The sequence below is a fragment of the Polyodon spathula genome, chromosome 25, assembly GCF_017654505.1.
Source record: "Polyodon spathula isolate WHYD16114869_AA chromosome 25, ASM1765450v1, whole genome shotgun sequence".
Lineage (NCBI taxonomy): Eukaryota > Metazoa > Chordata > Actinopteri > Acipenseriformes > Polyodontidae > Polyodon > Polyodon spathula.
In genome coordinates, this window is record NC_054558.1 from 21,098,268 (window position 1) to 21,117,324 (window position 19,057).

A 19,057-nucleotide genomic window follows, 5' to 3' on the forward strand; every position below is an offset into this window, starting at 1 on the left:
GTATTAGTTTAGCATTTTAAAATCAATTTTCTCACCTCTTGTTTGTGTTGCAGTCATGATTTTGATAGAAAAAAAAGTTCCTTTCTGTATTGCGAGTTACTGTACAACTCATTGTCTCAAAGTGTAAAAAAAGTCAACAGTCTATTGCAGTAGTCAGTGGAGACAATAAGAGACAAAGGTAATAACTTTCTATTCATTTGCATTGCATTCAGTCTGAGGCAATTGTGTGCAGATTTATAGCACTACAAGCCAAGAAAAAGCATTGTTACGGAACAGAGCTGTGCTTTTCAGTGAGGTGTGCTTCACAAAGAACAGGTATTTTCCTGTCAAGGGTGTTTTTATCATGCTTGATTTAGACAGTTTTTTCAGCCCACCTCATTTTAGAATTCAATTACAAGGTTACAAATACGTGCCTGTGAAACCAATATGCAATTACAGTACCATCATTTTCACAACACATGAAAGCTGAATATATAAACTTTTGCCATAATTTCCGGTTATAATCAATAAACATCCTTATAATCCTTATATAACACATTCATATATCTTTTCATGGATCCTGAAACTAACCCTGTTTTTATTCTATTCACTAGTTTACTAGCCCACCCTTTTAAGCTTACAGTTAAGCATTAATTTTATACATAACTGCATTGCTGTAGTGTGCTATGCTTTTCTACCATTCTTTATCGTATTTAAAAGGTCATGCTTTCATCTAACAAAAGCATATAACATTTCTGTGGCTTCTCTATCATACCGGAATCCACTCTTTCAGTGCTGTCACACTAAGAATTCTGATCTTATCAATGCTGGTATGCACAATTAGACTTTGTGTTCGTAAATCAATGATGTAATACACTGAAATGCAGTCGAAATGCATGTTTTCCTTTTGAAGTTCTTCTCAGATATGTGCATGAAACCGGAACCTCAATGCTGAACCATACCGAATATGGAGGTGTACGTCTATGATGGTGAAAGCACATCAAGCATCTGTCAATATTTCTATCTGGTGGTTGACACCTGAGGGAGACTGTCTTCTGCATGAGCCACAGCAACAAATAGCAGGCCTGTCAGCTAGCTATGGAAGTGTCACCTCTTTATACGCACTGCATGCAGGATGTCATTACAGAATGCTGATCCAATTGCAAGATGTTGACGGTAGAATTGCAAACACCTCTATGTATATACATTTTGAGAGATTAATTGTTATCTGACTTTAATTTCACTCTATATACAAATTACATAGGATTACCCTCATTAATGAAATGTATCACTTACATAAAGCACCCGTGAGCCAGGTATAGTTGCTTATTCAAAATTCCAGTATCATTTGCTTCTCTTCTATTGAGCTGTTAGGAGGAGAGGGTTTACTGTATATTTCTGTTCCGTGGGTAATTATAAAGTCAGTTGGCTACTCTGCAATACTGCTTGGCAGGTAGAGGCACCAAATGATGAGCAACAAAATTCCAGGACTGTCACCAAGGTTTATAAGCACTGCAGAGAACTCGTCTCTGCAGGAGTAAGGAGAGCCATTATTGCACTGTCTAGGGCGGCGTTGCTCGTACACATTGGCTTGTGTTATGTGTTGTTTCTTGTTATTAACAGAGTCATTGTGGAGGTAATGAAGTGCTCAGCCTCCCCTGGAATTGGAATGGTGTCTGGATGGGTCTGCGCTATTTGCCAATTGATGGCAATCGATAATTATCATCCATCAATTAGACCTTATTGAGCCTGCAGTGGACAAAAAAGAGAGAGCTGAAGAACCAGTTAGAAGGGATGCTGCCAGCTAGTGCCAGGTGAGCTGGTGTTTAGTGTCAGTAAGCTGCCTTATAAACTTTAGCTGGTAAGTCTGTACACTGTTGGAAAAAGCAGACCCCAGTTGCTGTAAAATTAATTAGAAGCTGCATGTTCCTCTCTTGTCTGCCTGAAGGCAGCCTTATTCTCATATTATTACTTATGTTTTGTTTACCTTTTTGTAAAGCCTGTATTAATACAATTTGTACTCTGCGTTTAATCTGTGACTTTTCAGCCCACCAGTGCTCATCCAGTTCCAAGTGCTGCAGCTGGTTGATTTCAAAACTTTGTCAAGTCAGGTCTTAAAGGATCCCACTGATTCAGCTTCAACAAGGCCAGGCAACCCCTTTCCACACCCTCGCCGCTTTCTGTGTCTAGAAGCTTAGAAGAATCTCAGGGCACTTTCAGAAAATGGGACATTAAATACTGAGATTGCATTGATGGCAGAAGACTTGACGCTGCAGCGAGACTAAATTGCTCCAGGGTGTTGACTCAAAGAGGAAGGTAGATCAAGGATCAAAGTCAGCAGAGAAGCTAAAAAGAGGGTTTTTGGAAAATGTGTTCCAGATGGATACGGAGGTCGTTGGAGCTAGCAATCTCGTCATTATGTTTTTTAATGTTTTTTTAATGGTAGCCTGTGATGCATAGATTATATAACACTGTGCCCTGCCATTTAATTGGAACTGAGTTGAGTTTCTCATCTACTTACTCAGGATGAACTATATCCCTCAGCAATTAATCTGATTCAACGGATCACTTTCTGTTCGTGTATCCAGTCTTTAAGGAATCTGATATAATTGCAATAATGGCGTCAATCTAGAGTACGCACTTTCTGGCTGATGTTTTGTCTATTTGTCTACTTGGCTTAGCTGCTTCTTCTAAATACCTGTTTTTAATTCATTATGTTTTGTTTTTTTTGTTTGATTTTAGACTCTCACCTGAGGTGTGCTGACACACCCCTCCTTATAATCAAATAATCTATTTTCTGTTACACATATATAAATGGAAGGGGGTATTTTTGCTACAGGAGATCTTTTTTTTTTTACTGTTACTTTTGACATTTGTGTGTGTGCGCGTGCGTGCGTGTGTCTGTGTGCACGTGTCGTGCTGGGTGTATCATGATTCCTAATTATTTGAAATGCCGTAACTAGGCTTGTGATTCTGGTGTCTGGTTTGCATTCAACTACGACCACAGCAGAGTTGTCAGGACCATACGTTTCAGTCATACTGGTCAGTATTCAGTATGTATCTATTGGTGTGAAACATACATCTGTTACCCTACAGTGCATATGAATCTCTTCCAGTCTGCAGAGCAGTGTGAGATCAGATGTACCTGGCAAAGACTAGCCCCAGGCATTGTCTTGGCAGTGAGACCCATACCGGGGGGGCAGCTTTCAGTAACACACTCATGTGATGAAACAGTTCTCAAATCCTTTATTGACATAAATAATCCAGACATCATTACCCCACCAAACGCGGCACAAAAACACAAAATGGTAACAAACAGTATCTGCAGTTTTAAAGAGCTGACATTCAGTAGAACAGCTGAAATTATAAATACTTTCGTAAAGTGTAGAAAACTTTATAAACGTTACTGTACAAATTTACAGAGGAGACCCATCACATCTTTGCACCAGAAACAATTGTTCTTTCAAACACATTTACAGCAAATAATAATAATAATAATAATAATAATAATATAATAATAATTGTAACCCTATAGATAATGAGGAGGAGGAGGAGGATGCTAACTTGGTGAAGATGATAATACTCCCAGCTCATTCTGCAACAGTCATCAAAAGTAACACTGAAAATTCACATTGGCCCATGAAGCTGGTAGCACTATACAGGCTAAGACTATAAAACATACTTTTTCTTAGTTTACAGAAGTAGGCTTTTGCAGTTGACAAAGCTTTCGAAGTCACTATTCACAAAAAACATGCTAGTTACTGACACTTGTGACTTCAAACAGTGACTTGCAAGCGAATTGAAGCCAAGAGAGCATTTCAGCAGGGGTCCAGACACAGTCTGCTGTAATTACAATCAAGCTGCAGAAATGAATGTAAAGTTGCACGATAACCTTCAGTAAAGTTCAAAATAAAACCCACACACATCAGCTGAACAGCTCACCATCTCCAGTTTCAAATATTTTATGTATAAAAAATATGCTTTTCAGTTAACATATTAAATTTATGAAGTCCATAATTTTACATTCATAACAAATCGGTCTAATGTGATTTCTGAAGTCAATTAATAAAGTAAGTCCAGTTGAAGATATGTGTGCATGAATATGATGCAACCACCCCTATTTAGAAAAATATTCAGAAGGCAGCATGCCTTTAATCTCTATATTCATTATGAATATGTAACTAAAACATGAACATGCTCCCAGATTTCACTTTACAGGTACAACAGTACTTTTTTATGTGGAATAAAAAATAAAAAATTGAGGTATAGCTACAAAAAAAACCAAAAAAAAACCTTCTCAAGCACAAAGGTTTCAAATTTCAAATTAATCTTTTTATTCATGAAATATTGAAAATAAGTGGTTTGGGTCACATATTGCTTTTTTTCCATTGTTTTATATGGGGGCAAGAAACTGCACCCTCATACGAGGCAATCATGCATTTGTGTCTTCCACTTGTCCCTATATTAAGACTAGAAGAGAGCTGAGTTTCCCAAATCTAAACTATCCTCCACTCTCTCTTATACAGTACAGCAAGGGGATCAAGAAAAAGACGTTCTAATACCAAACTTATAGCAAACTTCGCTTTGTTTGTCTTCCTGTAGCGTCAACAGTACAGCTATTGCACATGCAAGAACAAAATGACAGGTCTATGATGAGAGGGCAATGAAGTATGGTCTGAACCTCACTTCAAAGGAATATTAATTCAGACTTGTATATACAGTGTGTGAATGTGTGTTTATTTTATGTGAATGTGTGTATGTGTGTGCATTGCTTTCTGTCTCTCTCTCTCTCTCTCTCTCTCTGTTAAACAGTTGCCTTTTTGTGTGCTACTCGTTTCCAATGCCTTCAGTACTTATGCTTGTGAATATGAAATGAGTGTTTCTATCTCTAGTGCACGCTGAGTGGATGAGTAGAGTTCGTATGATAAGAATGAATAGTCATGATGTTTTGCAGTGAATCTCTGCCTTGCTAAAACAGAACCCTGATGTTCCACTGGACCCTTCTATACACCAGCTGCAGTTTCCACCCCCCATAATGAAGCCACACTCTGCATGATGCAGCCATCTCACCATCACCATGCTCGGAAAAAATGACCATGAGACTTGCATTCAAGTGCTACTTAAATGTTATTACAGTTCTTAACAACATTGACCCACATCCAGTGTCTATGTAGTGTCGGTAGAAATAATAAAACTACGCTGTAATTACAATGTTGTTGCAATTATTTTATATGATATAATTACAGACTTGGCTGGTAAAAGCCAAGGTTTGACTGACATTGTTTAACAATGAGTATCACATTTGCAACAGCACACAAGCTAGTGTTTACACATGTTACAACCTCGTGAATAGTAATCCCCCTGCCCCATACAGTCCGCTGGAACACTATGGAAGGATTCATATTATGAGATGGATTCAATAAGCATCAAGAAAAAACGGCGTTGCAGGACAGAGCAGCAATCTGTTTTTTGAAGGAGTTTCTTGCTATTTCTATACTGTTCCAATCCTCTTTTAGACTATGCCTTAGACTTCAAACTATGTGCCTATAATTATAAATATCTTACGTTTTCCTTCTTAATAAATACATATTTTTTGAAAAGCTGTGTCGATTATAACAGATGTACTGGGTAAGGTTTATGCTGCATCTGATCAAATTCAAATGTGCCCTTTTTTAATTGGGTTTAAAGACCATTCCAACTATGAGAAGACTCTCAGTCTTAATAATCTGTCATAAAGAAGAAAAACAAATGCCCTTTTCTATCACTTTGTCCTTTTTTTCTTTTTTATCTCTAGGGCTTCATAGGTTGTCATGGGAACGCTGAGTGAAACACAGCATGACGAACATGACATGTTGTTAATATAGTATCTGAGTTCTAATGCTGTGAAATTAGTTTAGCAAAAATACAGTAAATGTGCAAAACAATTGTATTCATAGCCTTGTTTTCTCCAGCCTGTCCTTGTTCTCTAGTAAAACATTCCAACATTTCTCAGTGCAAAAAAAAAAAAAAAAAAAATAGTATATGTGAACTATTTTAAATCTTCATTGGTGTGTCTCTTTTTTAATTGGCTGTTATTTTTCAAGAGTCTTTTCCTAATGTCTGCATTGCAAGCCCATGTGAAGCGCACACCTTTTCTGACATGGTAAGCTTGTCTTTTGTACAATGTTATTTTAGCATAGGAGACAATCTCACTTAAGTAAGTCGGCAACCACTGTTTGCAGTCAGATGCTAGTGAGGGCACTGCAGCTGAAAGGTTATAATAATCATGTAGCTTCACTCATAACCTCACAGAGGTATCCCCACTTAAAACTGCAGTTTAAAAGATAACCATCAGAATGATCTGCAGATAAAGAAGACACCTAGCAAGCGATACAAACTCTTCAACTCGTGTGGTGCCCTGCAGTGCAATCCCAATGAACATGAGGTGGCAATACTGGCACTACCCGTAGGGACTAGCGGAGGGGAAGAGCATCCACCTGGGCATCCCAACCAGAGCTGGGGGTCCAATCCTGTCTTTCAATTCCCAGCTCCCATTGCCATCCCCTTTCAATCGATTCCAACACATCATTGATCACAATGGCAACTGGCAGCATTCCATCAAAATGAGCTTCTCACAGTGGCAGCACATCACTTTACACTGAAGTCACTGTTAATTCCATTAAATTGGTTTCAAATGAAAGCAGCTGAACAATCACAACAATTATGAAATATGTTAAATATCAATTCCAGTCCCTGCAAAGGAATTCAAATTGGAATGGGGAATTGATTACTAATGAACCGATCAATCAGAAAGAAGTGACACAGGTGAAAAAATGAATAAAAGGCAGGCAGTTGACATTGAATGCTAACTGTAGACATTCGTATTTAATGAGGGGTGGGGGGGTCTAGATTAAACCAATATGATGGTGCCATCATCTCCATTGTAAGGCATAGCTATGCAGAACCATAGACTCATTTAACTCAGACCAGAGTGTTATTTGACATCACAGTGGAAATGGAGTTCATGATCATTAGCTTCAAAAAGACCAGTGTGAGGATTTTATTATTATTATTATTTTTAACTTTACTGTTTTACCACAATGTTAGCCAGCATATGATAAAGCACACTCTGTGTTTGTTATCATGCAGAAATATGAAGGAAAAGAAAATCAAACTTGCCAGTTAGTTACTGTAAAATCTGTGTAAAATCTACAAGAACCATACAAGTATAAAATTTGACCACATCACTAACCTGATTTGCAAATCAAATCATACGAGTATAAAGACACCTTTTAGACAGAACAAACCAACAAATAACTAAACTCCAGCAGTCACACACATGTGAATACCACAGAACATGAGGAAAAAGGAAAGAAAGAAATTAAAAACGAGTCCCTGAAATGGGAGAAAACATTTCTTTCACATATTACTGTGTGGTAATGTCGTTCCGAAACAGTAATATCCATGGATTTCACAGTGAAGGCATTCATGATATCCACAGAGTTCTGAATAGTAGTGCAATGTTCATGCCTATTGAGGCACACAGGCATGCAGAGCAAACAAGGATATGGGAGGATCAAATAAAATACATCAATAAATACATGTTTTATATTTGAAAATGTAACATGATATGTTTTAAAAAAAAAAAGACACACGTGAAATTAAATACAAACAAACACAACTGGCACGAGACGAGAGGTCAGAAGAACTGAGATACAGCGTCAGAAAACCAGGTGCTTTTTTGGGAAGGTTTGGGGGTGGGAGGTGGTGAGGCTTCCCTGTTTTGGATTCAGTCCGCGGCCCCTTCTGATTCTTGGCCGATGGGGAGGGAGTAAAGCACAGGGGGAGGTGCATCACGCAAGAAAGGCACAGTCCCATCACTCAATCTGTCACAGCCTACAGCATGGGAAACAAATAGCAACATGTCAACAAGTACGTACGCATTCCCGGCTCACTTCAAACAACAGCGGAACGAGCAGCCGGGTGGCCAGGCAGAATGGTCCTCCTTGTCACAATGTGCCTCCCTGCCAGAATATGCCTCCCTGCCAGAATGTGCCTCCCTGTCACAATGTGCCTCCCTGTCACAATGTGTCTCCCTGTCACGAAATTTTTTATATTTTTGTTCAGCTACTTTGATATTTCTAAAATGTTATATATCCAGTACATTGTTAAAAAATATAATACTTTATGTATGCAGTTATTAGTCAAAAGCTTGATGACTGAAATGCACTGGACACACACATCCATGCATGCACGCACGCACATGCACACACACACACAAACATGCACATATGCATGCACACAAACACACATCCACGCACACACAAATAAAAGTCTCAAACAAAAATCAATAGTGACCATGAAACAAAAACTCATTGGGATAGTTAAGAACCCAATTACACTGTGTAGTTGACAACTAAAACCTGCACCTGCACCTGCAAGAAAATTGGTACGCAGAGATTCGTGACAAAACAAAGGAAGTGTATAGCCTTTGCAAGATCTGCCATGAAGTCAGTCAGTGGTAGAAAAAGAATGGTTTGTCCCCAGCAGAGAAAATGGCAAGGATTCTAATTACAGTGACCATTGATTTTTATGTACATTGTCTAGGCAGCTTAGCTTGCCTGCTTGTCAGTGTAAGAGTCTGCTCCTCCTAACTCATTCACATACTCAGCTTAGCTTGCTTGCTTGTCAGTGTAAGAGTCTGCTCCTCCTAACTCATTCACATACTCAGCTTAGCTTGCCTGCTTGGCAGTGTAAGAGTCTGCTCCTCCTAACTCATTCACATACTCAGCTTAGCTTGCTTGCTTGTCAGTGTAAAAGTCTGCTCCTCCTAACTCATTCACATACTCAGCTTAGCTTGCCTGCTTGGCAGTGTAAGAGTCTGCTCCTCCTAACTCATTCACATACTCAGCTGACTTCCAGAAGTGTCCAGGGTGGGATAGGCGGCGATTGCGCTTTGGCAATTTTTCAAGCATCTCCATTAGTTTGGAGAAGCTCAGTCTCTCCTCCTGCTCAAATGCCCAGCAGAAAATCAGGATGTCCTGGAAAAAAAAAAGTTTACATTTTAAATTGCCATTAATCTGCAAAAAAAAAACTTCTGAAATGAAATCCTTATGACTTGTTTTCATAGAGAGACCAGTGTGCAGTACCACATCTAAATACTATTCAAAGGACAGGACCAGGGCTAAGGGCTCTACAGTATAGAGTCTACACTCTTCAGAGGTGAGTTTAAATACAGGACTCTGTTGCCTGGTTCAGCCTGATTCTTTTGTGTATCTACAGCTATGGCCAAACGTGTTGCATTACCTAGAATTTTATATATATATGAAACATAAATTTAGATATTTTATTTACCATCATGTAATCAAAGAAACTACAAAATGATATTGCAAAAGTCTACTGGAAGCCATAATATTAGTACAGTATTTCATGTTACATTTCAAAATGTCCCATTTTCCAGTTTTTGCCAGTTATTCGTTAAGTATATGGAAAACTACAAAGCAGTATGTAATTCAATATGTTGGCGCAACATTATTTAGCAGGTTTCACTCGACTTTATGAAGTAAAATGAGTTAAATTTGTAGGGTGATGCAAAGCTGTATACTATCTACGGAAATGAAACATCTTGCAGTGCTTGCAGGGTACTAGGTACGTGCTCAGGCAGCCGCAGTGCTGCTGTACTCACAGATATCTCTTTCCCCATGCCGATCTGGCTGAGGTTAGGTTTCATTCCGCTTCCCACTTGCCATATGATCGCCTCTGCTGGTTGATTCTTGAAAGGCCACTCGCGTGCATGTAACTCATACCAAATAGTTCTGGAAGCACACAGACGCACATGACAGCTTCTACAGCAAGTGACCCTTTGCTTCTGCTTGGGGAAATTAGTTTGGGGCTATAAAGTTCTAGTGCAAAATGTACCCAATTCTTTTTTTCAAATATAAACTCCTTTCTGGTCTTCCAAGTTTACCATAGCATATCTGAACATTGCTTTTCCTTGATATCCCCATGCTTGTCCTATGAATTGGTTTATACCATGGTTAACCACAGTATACTTATCTGTAAATGTTTCCCTATGATTTACCATGTATACACTGTGATTTTATTATGTTTAACTACACTTTGATATGCTTTTACTCTGGTGTACCATAGTAAGAGGTCATCAGCAAATGAGTATATAACTCTTTCTTTCTCAGTAACTGTAGAAAACCCTTTTTTAAATACAGCAGTCTATTCTGCTACTCTCCCCTTCATGTGGTTATTATTAATACTCTGCAATGCTTTCTGGGATGGGTACAGCAGTTCACTGCATACTGCTGGAATGACTGGTTCAAAATGCATCATTGTGGGTTTGTGATTGGAGAGACAGAGAGAACGTTTCTGGTGTCTGCACAACTAAGACTTTTGGCACCGGAGCTTTCCTGCAGCTCAGTGAAAATAAAACATCCTACAATCTGTCTCCACGTGCCAAAGGGTTTCCCCAAGGTAAGACAGCCATGAGAGGGCAAACTGGAACAGAACGAGAGTTCATTGACTCGTTCAATCAGAGCGCCATCCAGAACCACCAGCATCCACACGTGGTGACATCTGAAAATGCAATTGCGTTAGGAGTCATTAGACCAGTGCAGTGGGAGGCACTGTGCCCGCAAACTTACTTTGCACCTCACTCCGCTTTCTATTCCAGGCTAGTGCAGTTGGTGTAGAGTGTGCTAAATGTATTTCAATCTCTTGCATAAGATCAAGCTGTCTGGCAATGCTCGTCAAAGTATATTCCATATAGAAGCTAAGTGTAACTAAACAGCATTCACAAAACTGTCTCATTCTTTACTTTTTTTGTAAAAGCCAGATTGCACATACAGAAACAGATGCCCATACCAAACCTAAATAGCCTTTAGAAATCAACGGCAAAATAAAGTATTTAACTTTTTTTATTTTTTTATTACACATTATACAATTACCAAGAAACCGCTCGGAACAGTGCTTCAGCTGCTGCTGGAGTGCCTGGAAGTCACCCTTGAATTCAATTTAAATGAGGGTGCTGCTATCCTTATAGCAGGTCTTGAAAAAGTAATAAAAAAACAAAAGAAAAAATATTTATTGCCAGCTGCTTAGCGTGATAAAAAAAAAAAAAACCCACACCAGCTAAAGATTGTATTGTGGAATAGCTTAGAACCTCTTGCCAATGCTTCTCCCTCAGTCCACATTAACAAACACACACAGGTCGTATTTATACTGCTCTGAGATCTGTGTGTGCTGCTGATTGAGTTTGAGCCACACCTGTTTTTAGTTGGTTCTTTGTACTTTGTAATGGTCTTTGTATTGAGTTCCAGGACCCCCTTGTAAATGAGACCTCAATGGGTAAATCTCCTGGTGAAATAAATAACAATAAAACCAGTTATCTTTATAAACCTGCTCTGCTTTCCTTTCTGGGTCTTTTTAAATCTGCTTCAAGGATATTACATGTGCAATCCTAGTTAAGCTGTTTCACGCTAGTTTTTCTCGTTTGCTTTCGCTTGCTTCAGAGTACAGCCCGCAATCAGTATAAAATGCTGGCGTCAGATCTTTACTGAAATGTGTCGTGCCAAGTGAGAGGCTGAATCACTCCTGTTTAGGAAGGAAACATCAACAAAGGATTTCATTAGAAATGTATTAATCAGATGCTGTTTAGAATGTGTTACTTCCTGTGCATGTGGCCGATACACCATGAACAGCATATACTTCTTAAACAGCATTCCATCTATACCTGAAATCATACCAAATACATTTCCAGTGCTGTAGACTCTTATAAAGATGCTGAGATTAAAATGTTCCTTTGCAAGCTCTGTAGAAACTTGAAAACCGTGACATAGTGAGAGCGGCAGTAGGTAGCATGTGGCAGCAAGCAGTAATAATAATAATAATAATAATAATAATAATAATAATAATAAACACTTTGAACCTACCCAAATGCAAACACATCGGACTGCTTTGAGAAAGGGAGCTTGTCCTCCTCTGTGTCGGGTGAAAGCTGTCGGATGACCTCAGGAGCCAGGTGACACAGCCAGCCGCTGGGGATCCTCAGCTTGTCCTCTCGCCTGCTACAAGAGCCGATTGACATGGAAGGAAAAACACTTTGAAAAGAGCACAAAGAAACCTTGCTTTACTGCTGCGATAAAGGTGGTGCCGGCTACTGTCTGCAGCTCAGAGTAAACGCCCTGACATTCGGTGAAACAGGGCGGCAACAATTACCTACCTGCTGTGAGTGCGGCTAACCTGAAAACACTGTAACACATACAAAATCTAATTAAACACCAGCTTAAAAAAAACTGCAATAACAACCAGTCAGAATCACTGGAAACATTACAGAATGAAAATGGAGGTTTTGAGTTACTGCTCAGATTCAGCAAAGGCACCGACAGTGTATGCAGTTTCAAACTGAATTTTGAAACACCTCGATCTGTCTCATTCACCCCCCACTCGTGAACGACCAAGAAGTCAGTTACTAACATCAATAAGCATCCCGTTCAGAAATTGCTGTATCTGCCAGTTTCCGTTTTTACAAAACAGTAAGCTTGATTAACCACAGTTTAAAGACTGGGACGGTCAAACTGCTTTGCAGTGCCTTATGCATTGCTGTGAAATGAGATTCAGTAAGAACTCTGTATAATAAAGTCTAGACTTCTACTTCCAACAAACACAGCTTTTAACTTCTCATCAGTTTAAATAATTCCCGTGACATTTTAACGAACTGTCAGAATGCTAAGTTGCACCGCAGCGATGTTCTTTGCTCTGTGTGTCACTGCCTTGGATCGTTTGCATTCTCAAAGGATTCAGATCCTGCTGCCCGCGTGGAGCAGGAATTGGACTGAATTGACGAGTCCCATCGACTGGCTTTCTGAACGAGAATATATTCCATTTCAGCGCAGCCACAAGTGTTGCATCACAATCCCACACAACACCTGTCTCAGTAAATGGAGGAGGGGCGGCGAGGCTCTCTGAGAATCCCTGAATGAAATACGAACACTGCTTCTGACAGGACTTTTGACAACGATAACCAGCTGACAAGGGCTGGTTCCTTTCAATGCCCAGCTTGGAACTGGTTCATAGTAACCTGACTTGTTAGTCAGCAATTGTCAAAAACAGTGACTTTGCTCCCTGCAAACCAAACAAGAGCAATCCAACTAACTCACAAGGTTCGTTCTACTTTGACTGCTTTAATTATATTACACTGTGCCGGTCAATGCAAGCACAAGACATATATGCTGTTGTGGGAAACAGACCTACTATAAACCCTAAGAACGAAGCCCTTCACGAAATTTATGGCAACTAAGAATCCCAAGTCAAATTTCAAGGCTAAAACTCTGGCTAAATAACCTCCACTATAATAAGGGTTCATATTACAACTGAGAAGCTTCTCGGAAAAGCCCTCCTGTTACATTCAATTTAATTAGAAACCTTGTAATTAAAATGACTTGATTACAGTACGTTCTATTTGATTAGGCAAAGCTACAATTATTGCCCAGGTTAAGCACGGACACGTGTTTGTCATCCGATCCACATGCTTGCCTGAGTCTGATGATAACTGGTGAATGTCTGTTGGGATGATAATGGAATCAAGTTTGCTTGTGTGGTGCTTCCTGCAGCTGCAAAGGAACACACAGTTCCTGTTAAGGCTGACATCACTGTAACTCTTGAATGTTACTTTGTGGTGGACTGGGCTGTAGGATATTCATTAAAATAACTTGCCCACTTCATGCTGTCCTTTGCGGTCATCCATCAGACTGCAGGTTCGATGAGACACCAACACACAGATGCACAACGATTCAGGGAATTCACCTGAAGACTTGTATTAGATCTCTTGAGTTACACATACCTCTCTTCTGCAGCAGTGTCAATCCAACACACAGAGGCGTTAGGCACGCTGTCTCTAATAACACAATATAGTATAACAAAACATACGTCCCCCATGTCCACTGAACTCTCGCTCTCTCACCGCCTCGCGGGATTGTTAGTCTCTCGCACGAGACACTGTCGTATCCGAAAGGTACAGCACTCATGAGAACACAATCATCACAATGCATTTACTATGGAGTGGACAATTTTCCCACAGTGGAAAATACAGGTCTTTGGCATTATTAGATTGAGACCAAATTTGCGTTTTAAAATACCTGAGCAAAACCTATGAGCTATGCAATTCCAGTTGCAGGTCAGAAGTCCAGCTGAATCAGAGCGATGCAAGCCAAACACTTTCACTTGAAAGTGAACAGACACACCTCTAGCTGTTTTCCTTTATTTGCAAAGTCTATTGGTGACAGTGCTGCTCAGTAATAGATTCCAGGGGGTGAAGCAGCAGGGAGAGGATTTTGTATTAAATCTCACCGCCTGGGAGAATGGTGGAATGTCAAGTGAGCAGACAGCCGATAGCTGAGAGAGGGACGTGGGGAAAGTGGGGTTCGATGCCCATCTTTCATACATCACAGTGTTATTCCAAGAGTGAGGTCACTCACTGCAGCATTCCAAAACAGGGCAACATCTTCAATCGATTAACTTGAAAGAAACCTCGGTATAAAGATGGAAAAACACTTGATTGAAAAAAAGAAACTGGTTATTAGTTATTAACTCTTTGATATCAGTTGGATCCTACCTCAGTAAAAGCTGGTTTGCTTCCACGGGGTATTTTATTTTCTAATTGCCAGCCCCTCTCCAGCACTGAATGTACAGTAATTCACTGCAGTGATGCATTTCTACTAGTCACCACACAGTACAGCACCTTTCTGCCGATCTCTTAATCATCGAGCAACTGATCACTCGCGTAACCACAAAAGCTCTAATTACCCAGTTACACTCCACCTCATTAGAAGCCTGCCTGTTAAAATCTGGCTCTGAGGTTAGGCTGATCCACCTTGGCTCCCCATGACATGAATCCCTATTACAATCACCTTCATTACAGCATGGAAAATGCTTGGGAGGGTGTGCAAAGTGAAACCCCCACACACTGCTATCTGACTGACATGCATGTACACAGCGCTTGTATATAACATTAGTGTGGTGTACAGCGCCCCTTGTGGGCTGTTCACTTGACCTACAAGTGAAGATGTGCACTGACCCTGAACTTGAAACACAGGATAAATGACTGTAACTGTACATCTACATAGTAGCTGGTTAATTTAAAAATTTCTAAGCCTCTCATGTTTAACAATCTATAGAGTCCTGCATTTGCAAAGTTTCTTCTGCTATGTAGAACTCCTGAAATAGCTTCCATTGGTCTTTTTCTATCAGCAAGTCAGTTGGAGCCAATGCACTGGCTGATAGTGAAATGTCAAGCGAACTTTTGTGTGAAAAGGCCCTTGGTTGTGACACATTACAGCTGATTACAACATTGAAGCCACTCCTATTTTAAGTGGCCCCTGTTCTATCTGAGATTTACATAAAAACAATTCTGATTTCTAGATATCTTTTACATTATACTGTGATGCTAGAGATAAAGAGATCAATACTCAACTCTGATTAAGTAATTGAGCGCTCGGGTGAATCGAAAGCAAGGAAGACACTGTGGTCACTGAGAAACATGTTTCCATCTGAACCACTGAAGCAGCCTCTTTTTATCATATCATTAATGACTGTAATTACAAGGTTGTCCGACGAGACAATGCAGGGGAATATGCTCTACCGCCTGTGGAATACTGTCTGTAAGAACAGCCATGTAATTAAAGTGTTTTTAACAGGAATTACTACAGACAAGAGCCAGCGCTGAATAACCTCCCATGAAAGCCAGCTACATCAGTCATGATATGGGTCCAAAACAAAATCCAGGAACACCAGTGGTGATCCAGTTTAGGTTCTATATGCAATGACAAGCAGGTCTTCCAAAACTCCTGTTCGCTACTTATAACATGCATGGGCTGTGAAACTACAGCACCCTCGAGCCAAATGAGAGTCCAAAGAAAAACAGATGACAGCGCTACAAAATTTAAAAAAAGACGATGTTAATCCCTTCAACCATGCAACCCAGGAAAAGAAAAGAATTCTGGATGAGTCTGTCAACGGCATGCTTCAGTACCCCAGCTGTGCTCCTTTAGAATTCATCAATTGGTTCTAAAGGCAAGCAGATCTTGAAGTGACAAGCAACTCATTTGATACATTTCTGAAGCATGCTTCTAAATTAAATAAATATCCATGCGAGAGGAGATGACCCTTTAGGAATGCGTACGCAGAATGTATTAAGGCAACCCACACATATCCCTTTAATTTTCAGTGTGCTTTAAAACACTTTACAACACAAGAAAAAAAAAAGAACAAAAATGCTACTCTTTCACTGAATGCATTACACAGGGTGCATTAGTAAAATACACACGTTCATTTCAAACATTATATATCATTAGCCTGCTGCAGGAATCATATTTAATTATTGCCTTGCGTGCAGCCCATTATGAGGCTGGAGGGCTGTTAGATTTAAATAGGCTCGTTTTCCAAGTTTCATTAACCGAAAAAAGAGGTTTCTATCCTGCTGTACCCTACTATGTCATCGCTGCTGTTACTGTGTCCCTCAGTATTCCTTAAGGAAGTTTTTTCTGCAACAAATAAGAATTACTTCTTTAAATCTTTGCACCTGAAGAGGCGGCTTTCGAGGTCTTGTCTGTAACAGTTAATCTAATAAAGAGTATCAACTCGTCAAATCAATTATCCCTAACAGAATACTGAAATGCAGTTCTTAAGCAATGCGTTATATATTTTTTAATAGGATGCAGTACTCAAGAGAAGACACCGTGTATCAAGGGTGTCAACAACCACCCCCCCACCAAAGATCAAAGGTTACAATGGAAAGTTCAGTGCGGCTAAAGCTGAGAAAAGGTAAATGACTAATCCTGACAAATCACATTTATTTTCACCAAAGGAACGCCTTAGGAAATATTAATATTTCAGACGTTCCCTCCAGCCAGTGCATTTCCAGTCCGTTTGACACAGGAGGACGTGTAAAATCTTCAAAAAAAAATAAATAAATAAAAGCTTTCATAAGAAAAACTGAAGGGAGTAATAAACGTGGGGAAAGCATGGAAAGCAGGTTTAATAAGCCTTCTTAATTCCTGAACGTCTTATTTACCTCTTGAACAATCAGCTCCCCGATTTAGATTATTTTTTGTAAAATGGGAACAATAATCTGCATTCTGCTTTAGTTACGGTTTTATTGGACATGATTAAGAACTCAATTAAATAATTTTTTTTTATACATAATTGCACAGTGAATCACAGTGATTTAAAGCTCAGCTACTGCATTCATTATATTTTAATTATGCATCTAAAAGCTCTTTGGGCTGTGTTTCAGTGTGTGAATTAATTTAGAATCAGCCATTTCAAAGCCTTAAACAAAGATCGACGTGAAAGACTTTCTTGAATCAGTGCCCTGTTTCGTATGCAAAGCCTTCAGTATTTCTGATTGATACCCATAAGGAGTCTGTATATCTTCAAAAAACTTTCTCAGTGTCTTTCCACATACATGTTTATGCTATCTGCAATCATTCAGAGTAGTGTTATTGCAATTACTCAAACATATTTTTTTCCATTTAAATATAATTGATATTATGTAAGCATTTAGATCAGCACGGGGAAGATAAACTGAATAGTTAACATTGCTGGCATAGTTTACAGTCAATGCTAATGTACTGTATGTTACTAACTGAAAATATGTTCCTTAGCCTACTCTAGACAGCTTAAAGACAAGACTGTTGTAAAATAAAGATACTGATCTTGATCCCGTGAGTATCTAGAATACTGTATGTGAGCTCTGTGCCCAGAGATGAAATGCAATGTAATTGTTACAATGTATTGAATCCAGTCGCCTGTTTTGTTGGGTTTTGTATGAGATTGGTCATTACTGTAAAACATGGCTCTTTATGAGTGGGCTGAGGATTGCCTTCCAATTGAATTTCTTCCAGACCTAAATGAATTAAAATCAATGGCTTCCATACACTGGAGCTCTTTGCAGTGTTTTCTTTACTCGCTAGTTCAGCATCTGTAGAATTTCCCTCTCAGAAGGACAGTTCTGAGATTCACAGCAAGTCTACCCTACTGTGTCTCCTTCTTGGAAGTTTTTCATAAAATAAATACAAAAAAAAAAAAATCTCACCTATCTGATTTTTTTTTATTTTTATTGTACATCAGCCAACCAGACGCAGAGTGGGATCAATGCGCTACCCATTGGAGCACTGGGTGGGATACGGGGGTTTATTGTGCTTTGGTTTCTGGCCAGACCATAACAACAGCAATTTAGAGGCCTCCAGGCAAAGATGTGTTCTTCTCAGCAGCACAGAGTTGCATTGTCATTGGGAAGGAAACAGCTGTCAGGCACCCAACACCTCTCATAAAAGATGATGTTTTGTTCATACAGGTGGAAGAAAGGGCTTTCAGGTGAACATTCTCCACGTTGTCTTCAAAGAACACAGCTTCATGTTCAAGTTCTTTCATTTATTTTAAAGACCGGGCTGTCTTTCGTGGTGTAGCTAATTATCACAATTTCACGATGTTCTATCTAGCTAACCTTCTCTTGGGATTTCAAGTGATTAGGGTTTGCTTTACCTGCCCGCCTGTAAGACGCCAGATATGGTGAAGAGACCGAAATCGGTTATGACCACTTTGCCGTTGTCGTAGAATACATTCTTAGACTTCATATCTTTGTGAAGAATTCCTTTGGCGTGGAGATAGCCCATCCCCTAAAACAGAGTAAAGAACATAATATAATTGATAGATAGTTACAGTAATTTCTGCATGAAGAAAACCAGGATGGGATGCTTGTTGTGTGGTTTAGCCATCACTTTACAGATTACATTTGAAACAGACATCCAACATGAACCAAGGTGCTCCAAGTGCATTTACCTAAACCTCTCAGTTTGTATGCATCAGTCTCTTAGTCCTCAGAGATAAAGTGACCCATGGGTTACCTCTCTGGTTGCAGAGAAGGAATGAATAAGTATGCATTGTCTATTCAAAGATCGAAGCTTAGTATTGTAAGATGTAAAGTGTAGTGTGGGATGAATGACTGTTTGACCCAGAATCTCGCCTTCTAGACCAATAGGAACCGTCCTTGTTTGAGATGCAACCTCAGATGTTGGTCAGAGGTCACCAAAGC

General features: G+C 39.5%; 1 protein-coding gene across 1 annotated transcript in view; it reads right to left on the reverse strand.

Moving 5' to 3' along the window:
• Window positions 1–3,518: 3,518 nt before the first annotated feature.
• The window catches only part of LOC121299459 (kinase suppressor of Ras 2-like), a 68,284-nt gene continuing 52,745 nt past the window's right edge, over window positions 3,519–19,057 (reverse strand). The window contains exons 20-24 of the mRNA XM_041227168.1: window positions 18,508–18,641; window positions 11,898–12,032; window positions 9,644–9,773; window positions 8,866–8,999; window positions 3,519–7,854 (exon numbers count right to left, since the gene is read on the reverse strand). Of these exons, the coding sequence (XP_041083102.1) occupies window positions 7,848–7,854; window positions 8,866–8,999; window positions 9,644–9,773; window positions 11,898–12,032; window positions 18,508–18,641 (540 nt within the window). The 3' untranslated portion in view covers window positions 3,519–7,847. The remainder of the gene's footprint in view (window positions 7,855–8,865; window positions 9,000–9,643; window positions 9,774–11,897; window positions 12,033–18,507; window positions 18,642–19,057) is intronic.